Source organism: Protobothrops mucrosquamatus, unplaced genomic scaffold (genome assembly GCF_001527695.2).
Source record: "Protobothrops mucrosquamatus isolate PMUCROS unplaced genomic scaffold, P.Mucros_1.0 scaffold1025, whole genome shotgun sequence".
Lineage (NCBI taxonomy): Eukaryota > Metazoa > Chordata > Lepidosauria > Squamata > Viperidae > Protobothrops > Protobothrops mucrosquamatus.
The window spans coordinates 758,590-769,966 of record NW_015387260.1 but is presented as its reverse complement, the minus strand read 5'-3'; the positions used below and the strand labels follow the sequence as shown (position 1 = coordinate 769,966).

The 11,377-nt window shown below is 43.9% G+C and overlaps 1 protein-coding gene across 1 annotated transcript in view; it reads right to left on the bottom strand.

Moving 5' to 3' along the window:
- Window positions 1-1,685: 1,685 nt before the first annotated feature.
- The window catches only part of NXPH4 (neurexophilin 4), a 96,515-nt gene continuing 86,823 nt past the window's right edge, over window positions 1,686-11,377 (bottom strand). The window contains exon 3 of the mRNA XM_029284852.1: window positions 1,686-2,453. Coding sequence (XP_029140685.1) covers window positions 1,686-2,453 — 768 coding nt within the window. The remainder of the gene's footprint in view (window positions 2,454-11,377) is intronic.

The following is an 11,377-nucleotide window of genomic DNA, read 5'->3' as shown; positions in this document are numbered from 1 at the left end:
TCTGAAAAGCCTCTTTATTGCCTCCCCAATACAGAGCATCTCTAACTATAGCAGCACACCAGAGCCAAAATGCCTTTGAATCTGAACAAGCTCCAATCTCATATGTAGTGGAGAATCTACATTTAAAAGTCAGCTGTCACTTAAAGGTAAGCACTCCCAATCCTATCTGGACTGGACTTTGCCTGCCATAAGGAAAACCCAATTGTACCACAGTGGAACGACTTGCCTCCGGAAGTTGTGGGTGCTCCAACACTGCAAGTTTTTAAGAAGAGATTGGACAGCCATTTGTCTGGAATGTTATAGGGTTTCCTGCCTGAGCAGGGGGTTGGACTAGAAGACCTCCAAGGTCCCTTCCAACTCTGTTATTCTGTTAAATTAAATCCAAAGTCAGTTAATTTAGGAGGAAAACTGGAAAGAAAACCAATCCAGTGCTACACTTGTACACTTACACCTCATGGGGTGCCTTTCAATCTTGGGCCTGCCAATCAACTTTGAATCTGTGATGAAAGATCTAGTTAAGTGATCTGCTGAAATCAATCACTGCAAATCTGCAGACCTAATTCAACTCACATGCACATGCACACTTAACATATATACAGTGTATGTTTCTCCCTACATACTCATACAAAATGATCTTGTGTGTACATGTCACTAAGGTGACAAGTAGGTGCCTAATGGGATACAAGTTTCTATTACATACACGCTTTAGGTTTTGCACACACATACTTATTTTTGATTAATTTCAATCTCTGAGTTATACATGGCTTGGATGTCATGGTTCTACTCTCTCTCTCTCTCTCTCTCACACACACACACACACACACAGAGAGAGAGAGACACACACACACAATCAATACTGTCCTGTCAACATACTATCTTACAACTTCCCATTTCTCCTGCTTTGCTCAGGCATGTGCCATATGCCATGATCTCACTCACATCCCAAGTACCCTCTTTACTTTAATTCCACTTGCCACATATTCCTAGATTTCATACGATGCTACCTCCCCCTTTCATCTCTCTTTATTGGAACAGGAAAGTTCAGGCAGCTGAATTTCCCACCCTAGACAAGTATTCCTCAACCCTGCTGACGTTTGCTCTTCTAGGTTATCCGATGATACTTGAATTAGTGCACTTGGTTAATGTTCTATTCCCCCACCCTCAGTTAGGCCTATGAGAATTGCAGCTGGATGATGTATGATGTAGCCTGAGGAAGAGAGATATCTGTCACTGCTACTTGAACCTTCACATTCCATCTGGGAGGTATGATTCTGAGGGATGTGAACATGTAGTCAGTGTAAGAACCCCACCAAAGCAGTAGGGATTATGTATGCAGAAAAGAGATACAGCCACAGCAAGCTATTTCTTCATCTTGCAGGGAATCCCCACGAGATGCTCACAAATGGCATCAGAAAGGGGAAGAATGAGTTGTGAAAACAATATTGTCCCTCTGGCCACTCTTCATCTTCCTAACGTCCTGGGAAATTCACTGGCTACTGGAAGTGGAGTGTCTGATGGAACAACATCCAGTTCCTAAACCAAACCAGCTGTTCTTGTCCTATCAAGCATGGTTGGGAGTTCATATTTTTCTTCCTCAGTCATCCAAAGTTCTCACTCTCTGCTGGATAAAAATCACAACTTATTTCATCCCCACATCCCCATCCCTCCAAGGCCCAGTCCACTCATCAGCCAAAGTAAGGATTCTCGTTCTGGAAGTTATAGTCTGGACAGACTTTCTGAACCAGCTTGTAATCAATGCTGAAGAATGAGATGAAGATGCAGATGACCTTGAACGGTTTAGCACAGAGCCAGGCTGCATGGCTCTGTGTATGCTCAGTGAAACAGATCTTGGATGGATCGTACAGGCAGGGCTTATTCTTGCGTGCCCGGTTGGTCTTCTCATACTCCACATGACAATTGAAAGTCTTAGATTCCTTCGGCTCAGCTAAAGTGGACTGCTGGGGATGGAGATGTTGGGTGGGGATAGGAGGAACCAAGACATCAAATTCTACAACTTTGGTGGGTGGCACAATGCTTACTGAAACATTGCCCAGGCTGGAGGAGTTGTGTCGGAAATAGACACTGAAGGTACCATTAATGTGATCCACAATCTTGCCTGTCACAAGGAGGCTAAACTTCAAGGTCTTGATGTTGAAATAAAAGTCCCCCCATCCAAAGATTTTCTTGGTACGACCTGCCTTCATTGAGGGCTTCCTTTTGGCTCGCTGATTGAAGTGCTCCATGGCTGTCTGATTCTTGGTCCAGTCCCACGGACTCAGTGCACCACCAAAAGGGTCCAGCTTGGCTTTGGATGGCTCATTGGAAAATATCCGTCCAGGGCTGAGTGGGTGGGGTTTGAAAGAGCTACCATATGGTCCAGTCTTCAAGACACTCGAAGGACTCATTTCAAGATAGTTCAGGGTCTTGGTTACATGGCCCTCGGCACATACAACCTATCAAAGAGTAAACAAAGGAGGTTATATTAGATCAACGGCTCCCTTTTCTATACCCCGCACCCATAGAATGCTTCTGATATATTCTCGCACCCCTTACAAAAGTTCAAAATAAGGGCAACGAATTATGCCTATACACTATAATTTTGAAAAGCCAAGTTTTTGCACCCCCTGGAATATCATCTCACACCCCCAGGTTGGGAACCCCTGCATTAGATCATACATACTATGTGATTCTTCAGTTATCCATATGATACACCCTACCTGAATCATGCTGAGTGCAAGTCATACAGAAATCTATGGAAGAGCTGCCTCCTTCATGGCGCTTTCCAAATTCATAGAATAAAATCTCCCATAATCCATAACCTTGTGGCTGACAAATATGTGGAATGAGGGTTATAGGAACTTCAGTCTAAACACCTGAAGGACATCAAATTTGGGAAGTCTGATTTAAAGTTTGTGCTATATTATATTAGTATCTCAATGGGAGGTTGCATTGCTCTCAATCACTCCAGGCTAATCTTCCCAAACTAATACTCCCCAGGTATGTTGTGGTCCAACTTTGACACTTTTCAACCAGTTCATAGATCTGGAAGGGTGTGGATTAGAAAAAAGAATATACTGTCAGAAGATACTGACTCTGAAGCTTGGCAGCAAAGATTCCAAAACTCCACAAACTCCAAAAACTGGATCAAACTTCACAACAAAAAAAGGATGCATATATTTATCCACACTGCATGCTTTTGGACCATCAGTGAAGTGCTGCCAAAACAGTGGTGATAAATAAGGTCCATGAGAAGCCATGTTTAATTTGACCTCCATTAGATAAAATACAAATATGCTTAAGGCTGTTGAGTATCTTTCATAATACCCACTACAGTACAGCAGTTAAAATTCAAAAGAATAACAGAATACCATCATATGTGAGTGGCCATCAGCCTAGATGGATACCAATGTGTAGGACACTGGGAACAAGCAACTAATGGTAAACAGCTTCTGTTTCTCATAATCATTTCTCAGAAGCACCCAATTCTGTCACAATTCTGGAGTCTAAGCTAAATGAACCAGCAGGCAGGCTAAGCCTAGCAGCTTAGATCTGCTGCAATCAATCCTTATAGTACGCTGGTTTTCTGCAATTTCGGAGGCATCTTCTTCTGTTTTTCCAACTCCTCTTGCCTCTTTCATTTGCATTCCAACCCAGTTTGTTTCATAGAATCTGTCATCTCCTTTCCCCCTCCTTTTTTTTTTTGCCAACACAACAGCTGGCTGACATCCCATGATGGATGAATGGTATTCCTTTGCCCAACAGCAGAATTATTTGATTTGCAGGCATGCCGCCACCACAACAGCAGCAGCAGCTTTTGCTGGCCACACATGGACAGGTGAATCCTTCCAAGTGGAAAGTCTGGTGAGATGATTCATGAAGGGGAATTTATACTTTCAAACACAAGTTGGAACCACGGACTCACAGGTAAGGGTGGGTAAAGCTGGGACTGCAATACTGCTTTGTATTTTTTACCGGAACCTTCCTCCAGCTGAAGGAAAACTGAAAACAGCAGTGAGGGAGATACAGCATGTCCTGAATGATGGTATAGGGCAGACATGTCAAACACAAGGCCCGGGGGCCGGATGCGGCCCGCAAAGTGGTTTCATGTGGCCCGCGAAGCCATCCTGGAAACAGTGAGGGAACGGCCCCCGCTGCCTTGGCCCTGGCCCAGGCCGGCCGGAAGCCAATGTACAATTTTGTGGTGGCCATCTATGCTGAAACGCATTCAGTCTTAGCTCCACAAGGCCGTCTAGACACAGCGAGGAACCAGCCCCTGCCGCGCTGGCCCCGCCCCCTGGGTGCATGCTGGGGAGGTGTCACCCTTTGTGAGGAATGAAGAAATGGACCATGCCTTGGCGCTTGGTCTGGTCCCACCCCCTTCTGCCAGAGACCCTCAGATCTGTCCCACTCCTGCCCAGGCCCCCATAGGCACCCTTGACGCGAATGATGTAGAGCTGGCCATGCCCACCCAGTAGGCCGCACCCACTCCATCCACGCCCACCCAGTAGGCTGCACCCAACCTGGCCACACCCACCCGGCTCCCCGAGGGCAACTGCAATGCTGATGCGGCCCTCAATGAAATTGAGTTTGACACCCTTGGTATAAGGAGAGATTCCCTAGGACAAACTGTACCTCTCAAAGCACTCATGATCGAAACCTAGGAGAAACAGAATGTGGTTCAAGCCTGGAGGCACAGATGTCTATTTCCAAGAACTTTCCTGAGACCACAGCCAAAACTATGTATCAAATGCTCAGTTCAGCTCAGCCTTGGTCTTGATCTGGCAAAGTGTGTAGAGGGTGGGACACCTAATACTTGTCATTCTATGTCATTGTCCTCAATGCTTAATGGCTGGGAGGGAGTAATGTCCCGAAATGATAACCTGAGCACAATTTGAATGCACTAAATAAATAAAAAAAGAATGCACTCCCAATCTTCCTGCTACCAGTTCTTGCCCTGCCTCCTCTGGGAGATTAAGGAGACCGTTAGTTCCTAATACTTCACCCAGGGGAGGAAAAACATGCAGGCTATCACCCATCTTTTCCTGACAGAGGGTGAGGAGAGAGACAACAGGGCAGAATGATGAGGGGCAGCTCTCCAGCAAAGTTATGCAAAACCTTCGACAAATGCCCCCCCCCCCTTGGTTTCCTTTATGTGATGGAACAAAATCAGTCTATATTTGCTGGGCCACCACCAAGTCCTCCCTGAGGAAGGAAGCCTCAAGGAACCATAAATCTCAGCCCTACAACTCTTCCGTATGAACAAAGGCCATGTAGTCATCCTGATTAAGCAGGTGGAGAGGAGTAACAAGAGACAGCGCTGTTCACAAGTAGAGGGAGTACATGCTGGGATACTCATTAAAAGAGAGACAAGAGCAATGAAAAGTGATGACTGAATCTGCAGGGAAGTTTGCCGGCTTAAGGCCTAAACAGTGAGGAAAATGGAAGCGCCAAGGCCAGCTCTGGTGTAAACCTGGTTAAATCAGCCCATAATGGCAATACTGATCACTTCTGAACTAGGAGATGAGTGCACATCTGAATCCGCCATTTTGTTTACCATCAAGTGTGATTCATCCCAAAGATCAGAATGACTTGTCTAACAGCATACTACAAGTATACCTATCCACCAATTTTATATATCTGCTTGGCATAAAACGTTTTTAGAATAACTTCCCCTGCTATCCACTCCACTTCTTTTAAAAATTATTCCTTAAAAGCAAATGATGGAAGTTTTGCAGTAGGGATTCTCAGCATGTTTTATTTAGGTACGGATATATCTGGTCAGTTCCAGTCAATATTAATTTTCTGAGCATTCAAACGTAAGTCCACTCCCTGCAGTCTTTTTAGAACTTTTAAAAATAAGTTGTATGAAAATTATCATTTAAATGATGCGTGTCGCCTCCTGGATATCACTTGGCCAGGCATCTTGATCGGAGAGTCTCATAAAAATTTGGAAATACACAAAATTTGTAGGCATTCCAATGCACACATTTAATGAGTGAGACACTAATGAGGTTGAGTTCACTTCCAGAGTGTGCCAAACAACTTCACAAAGTACTTCCTTCCTTTTCTTCCCCTAAGAGAAATAACCCAATATTCTTAATACAGAAACATCTACGGGCCTTGATACCTGGATCTACTCCTTAGTCCCCACTTCCACACTAACTGTAGTGATGCACACAAGTAACACATCATATATTCCCTGCAAATCAAACAACTGGATTCGTCTGAGTTAAAAGTCCAGTCTTTGCCCTTGTGTGTATATGTGTACATACATGTATATAATTGTTACTCCCAATTCTGGAGTTGAAGGAGAAGGATAGGACAGTATTTCTGTCACTTCCATCCAAGTAGCTTATTCAACCATCACATTTTTTTCCTACTTGATGCAAGATAAAATTAAAATCCCATTGCTCTGCCAGACAGAAAAGCAATGAATGAATCATTCAGGCATGGGACAAAAGGCATACTATTCCACAGGGCTTTTTTTCTCGGAGAAAAGGTGGCGGAACTCAAACCTGGCCACGCCCTCATCAAACCCTAGGACCGCCCCTTTAGAGAACAGGAATGCAAGTAAAATTTGGGAGGGGCTATTTCCGGTGTGGGAGGGGCTATTTCCGGTGCGGCCGGCCCGGAAAAAGGTGCCGGAACGCGGTTCCGCCGCGTTCCGGCTGAAAAAAAGCCCTGCTATTCCATAATGATTTGCTACTGTCTCCTTGTAATTAGCAAACCATTTGGAAGAGATACAGTGGATGTTCCCACTTTAACTGGGGTAATCCAACCTTGGGTGGGGACGGCGGCTCTGAATTAACCCATGACCCTTGGGAGATTTTATTTTAACTTACATTGCAGCCTAATGTGCTTAAAATGCCAAACTAAAATATCTTGGTCTGGAGCTGCCAACCGAAGAAGAGATCATCATTCTGAACAATGCTTTTTTCGCCATTTAATCCACTTCCAGAAACAGCAGGACCACTTTGGAGTTTCAAATTCATATATAATTTGCCCTTTTTGTTTTCACTCTTTGGCTAGAAGCAAAAACCACACATTCTTTGAAATGCAGAAACTTCCTGCTCCCCCCCAATTTGAGTTTCCCCTCCTTTCCAGTGGCCTCCACAGCAAACTCTTAGCAAAAGGACAACACATGCTGATGATGTCACTATTCTGTGGTGGCATAGTGGTTGGAATGGAGTATTGCAGACTAATTCTGCCGACCGCCAGTAGTTCAATCCTGACCGGCTCAAAGTTGACTCAGACTTCTATCTTTCCCAGGTCGGTAAAAAGAGGACCCAGATGGTTGGGGGCCATATGCTGACTCTGGAAACCGCTTAGAGAGGGTTGTAAAGCACTGTGAAGGGGTATATAAGTCTAAGTTTTATTGCTATTGAAATGCCTATGTACTTTGTCTTGACATCTGAAGTATGCTGAATCGGGTATGTAGTCCCTTCCTCCTCGCCCAAGTCCATGTTCAGTTCTCAAGTTCCATGCACACTAAAGTTCCATGCACACTAAATTTTAAGCCTGTTTTAGTTCTAAAACATTGTAAGCGTTACAGATAGTCCTTGACTTACAACCATTTGTTTAGTGACCATTCATAGTTAGAATGGCAGTGAAAAAAATGACTTATGGCCATTTTTCACATTTACAACCACTGCAGCAACCCCATGATTACATGATCAAAATTTGAACACTTGGCAACTGACTCATGATTATGACAGTTGCAGTGTCTTAGGGTCATGTGATCACTTTTTGCGACTTTCTGACAAGCAAAGTCAATGGGGAAGCCAGATTCACTTAACAACCGTGTTACTAATTTAACAACTGCAGTGATTTACTTAACAACTGTGGCAAGAAAGGATGTTAAATGGGGCAAAACCCACTTAACAAATGTCTTACTTAGCAACGGAAAGTTTGGGCTCAATTGTGGTCACGAGTTGAGGACCACCTATATCAAATTCTCTCAATGAGAGCAGCAAACATTCTGAACAACCTTAAAAAATATAGTTGTGCTTATGGGTTTTCCATTTCTTCTTCATCATCGTCATCACTGTGGAGCGAAAGGAAAGCAAATGCAATTTTTTTTTTTTTGCAATAACAGATGAGTTGAGTCAGTGAAGGAAGAAATTCACCGCTTTGTGTCTCAGTGAAACGAAGGAAAAGAAAGCTCTCAAGAGCAATTGTTCAGTAGGAATTTACCCGTGAACGAAAGTCTTGGTCTGAAACATTATAGCGAAGTCATGTTCTTACAACAACACATTTAACTGGGAGAATGGGAGGGGTGGCTGTGTTGAAATTATCCCTAGTCTATTACCTCCAAAGGGTAAAATTAACTCCAAACAGATCCATTGATTCACAGTGTTAAGCTATCTCCACCTAGCCAGTTAAGCTTATGGAACATCTATTTCCAAACAACTGGCCTATTGTACGAATGAAGGCAAATATACGTGTTCCGAGTTTAGTCTTCCAAGCTTTCGGACTTGTGCTGGAGCCCATCCTCAGGGAACTACTTGCGACTAACTCAGGTTGGATCCTGGCCCATCTTGTGTCTATAGTCTTCCAAGAAAAAGAGACGGAGAGAAAAGGGGGGTTGAAAAGGGAAACTTTATTTCCAGAATTATGAGTAGCAATCAAAAACTCTCTTCACAGACAGGCGCTGACTTCAACAATATTAGCCATGGTTACAGCTACCCAGCAAAGAGGGAAAGGGTATATGACACTTTGTCAGTACTTTCATGCGCAAGAGCTTATGGGATAATAATAATAATAATAATAATAATAATAATAATAATAATAATAATAATAAATAAAATAAAAAATAAAAATAAAGTTGGAAGGGACCTTGGAGGTCATCAAGTCCAACCCCCTGCTCAGGCAGGTAACCCTATACCAGTGATGGCGAACCTTTTAGAGACCGAGTGCCCAAAAACTGACCCGTCCCTGCTCTTCCACCCCATCCCCCGCCCCGCCTGCCCACAGGACCACTCACCGCCTCCAGGGCCCACCACAGATCGCCCAGGCAGCCCAGCAGCGCTATGGTGGCCACACCCTCTGCCCATGCCCTGCAGCATCAACTGCATGATGGGGTGTGAGGGCAGAGTCTTGTCTACACCGCCTGGCTGCCATGTCCTTAGCTGCGCTGCTCCGTGTGGGACACGCTCGAGGGCGACTCTCCTTCAGGGGGACTGCTGGAGAGGAGGGGGTCGCAGGGGGAGGCAAGGCTGGGGCAACGGCACATGTGCCCACAGGGAGGGCTCCAAGTGCCGCCTCTGGCACCCGTGCCATAGGTTTGCCACCACTGCCCTATACCATTTCGGACAAATGGCTGTCCATTTCTGGAGAAAAGAGTAGGATTCAAGTAACACCCAAATAGGTTACTTTGAATGCAGTTAGTATGATTATGTGTGTATGAAGCCACTGGTAAACAGGACCTAACTAATGCTATGCATGCTTACTTTTAAATAAGACCCACTTAAGTAAAAAGAATGTGTTCCCAATAGTAGCATTTAGGACTGCAGAATAAAGCTAACATCCTATAAAGTAACTTTCTTCAAACTAATGCCCTCCCTCTAGACTACAATTCCCATCACAGTCAGCATGGTAGTTGTAGACTATGAAGGTGGTCATTTTAGCACCTTCATAATCTTCATAGTGACTAGGGAGACCAATGTTCAAATTGACATTCAGTCCTCTTACAGATTAATATGGGGTTAAAGATTATAAATAAGGAAACCACCATGTCAATAGCAGTTGTTTGGCAACTTTTAGCCAGTTTTAATCAGTTTAAACAGGTGACAGGTCTGGGAAAGAAAGTGATACTTTGCATAAAGAAGAACACTACTATTGCATCACAAAGCTCATCTATCAGGCTAATTATGAGCAAAGGCTTAGCATTAAATCTGAGTTTTAAAAATAGCCCACTTAAAAGCTGGTTGTGTTGTACCATAAAGTGGGAATTTCCCTCCCACTGTGTAATGCAATTCCTACACACATTACGAGCTCATGCCTATCCTTATAGCACAATGCATGAAAGTCATTATTTTAAATCTTCTATGGTAAAGTAGAAACAACTGGCAACTGGTAAATTTAGCCTATTAGAATTGTGTAATCACCCTAGGTTGCTCAGCCAGGAGAAATGTACATTGTTGAACTCTAAGCTCCTTACCAGTTTAGCATCAGGCTGAAACAGCATAATAGCAATAGCGCTTAAACTTATATACCGCCCCACAGTGTTTTACAGCCCTCTCTAAGTGGTTTACAGAGTCAGCCTATTGCCCCCAAACAATCTGGGTCCTCATTTTACTGATCTTGGAAGGATGGAAGGCCTGAGTCAACTTTGAGCAGGTCAGGATCAAACTGCTGGCAATCGGCAGAATTAGCCTGCAATACTGCATTCTAACCACTGTGTCACCATGGCCCATAATTGTGGAATGAACATGGAAGAGTAGGGAAGTTATCCTTTGCTGCCTATATAAAGAAAGGAAAGGAAAGGGAATCTTAAATAAAAATACTGCTTATGGTTGAGCTCCCTTCATGACTCTGAACTTTATTTTATTCAGTTCAGGTTACACAAGGATACATTTAGTAGGAGGGCTACAGGAAAGAACTAGAGGTGACAGACAGTATTTTGCAGCCAGACGCATCCCTTTCCTGCTGCAATGCTGTGACTTAATTGTTGATATTTTTCCCTCTGGCTGATAATGTGCTGAAAAGAGAAAGGAATCAACCAATGTCTTTAGCTATCACACACTGCACACACGTAATCACCACAGTATCATTTGCTGGGGATTTGGAACAGAGTCAAGAGAGGCAGGATAGGGGCAGTCTATTTCATGCCAGCACAATTTTCTGCTCTCTCAAAAGTAGTTGGAGAGCACCAACTTAACTCTGATCAAAAATTCAGAGACTTCCTAAGCTATCATTGACCAGGCCAGTATTCACCATGGCCTTTCTTTCCTGCTAACAAAAAAAAGGGGGGGGTATTTAAAACTAGTTTTTGACATCAGTAATATATTTCTGATTTTAGCATCTAACCTGTCCACCTTTCCTGGTAGATCAGACAGGCAACACAACCAGATGAGCTAATTCCACTTTACTCTAAGCTGCATGAACAGAATCTTGCAAGTCTGTAAGGGCAAATCTCCTGCTGTCTCCTTTACAGTTTAAGAAGCTAGGGAAGTCTCTTCACCCAATATGCAGCTGTAGGCTATGTCCTCTCTTATCTGACCATTCCATAGGCAGCACTTCTTTGCACCACTGCATCACTGCTTCAGACAGGAAGGCGGTGCAGAGAGTGATGAGAATGGCTGAAAAGATTATTTGGCAGTTCCCTCCCTTCCATCCAGGACGTAGCACAGAAGCGTTGCTTGAGCAAAGTCCGCAA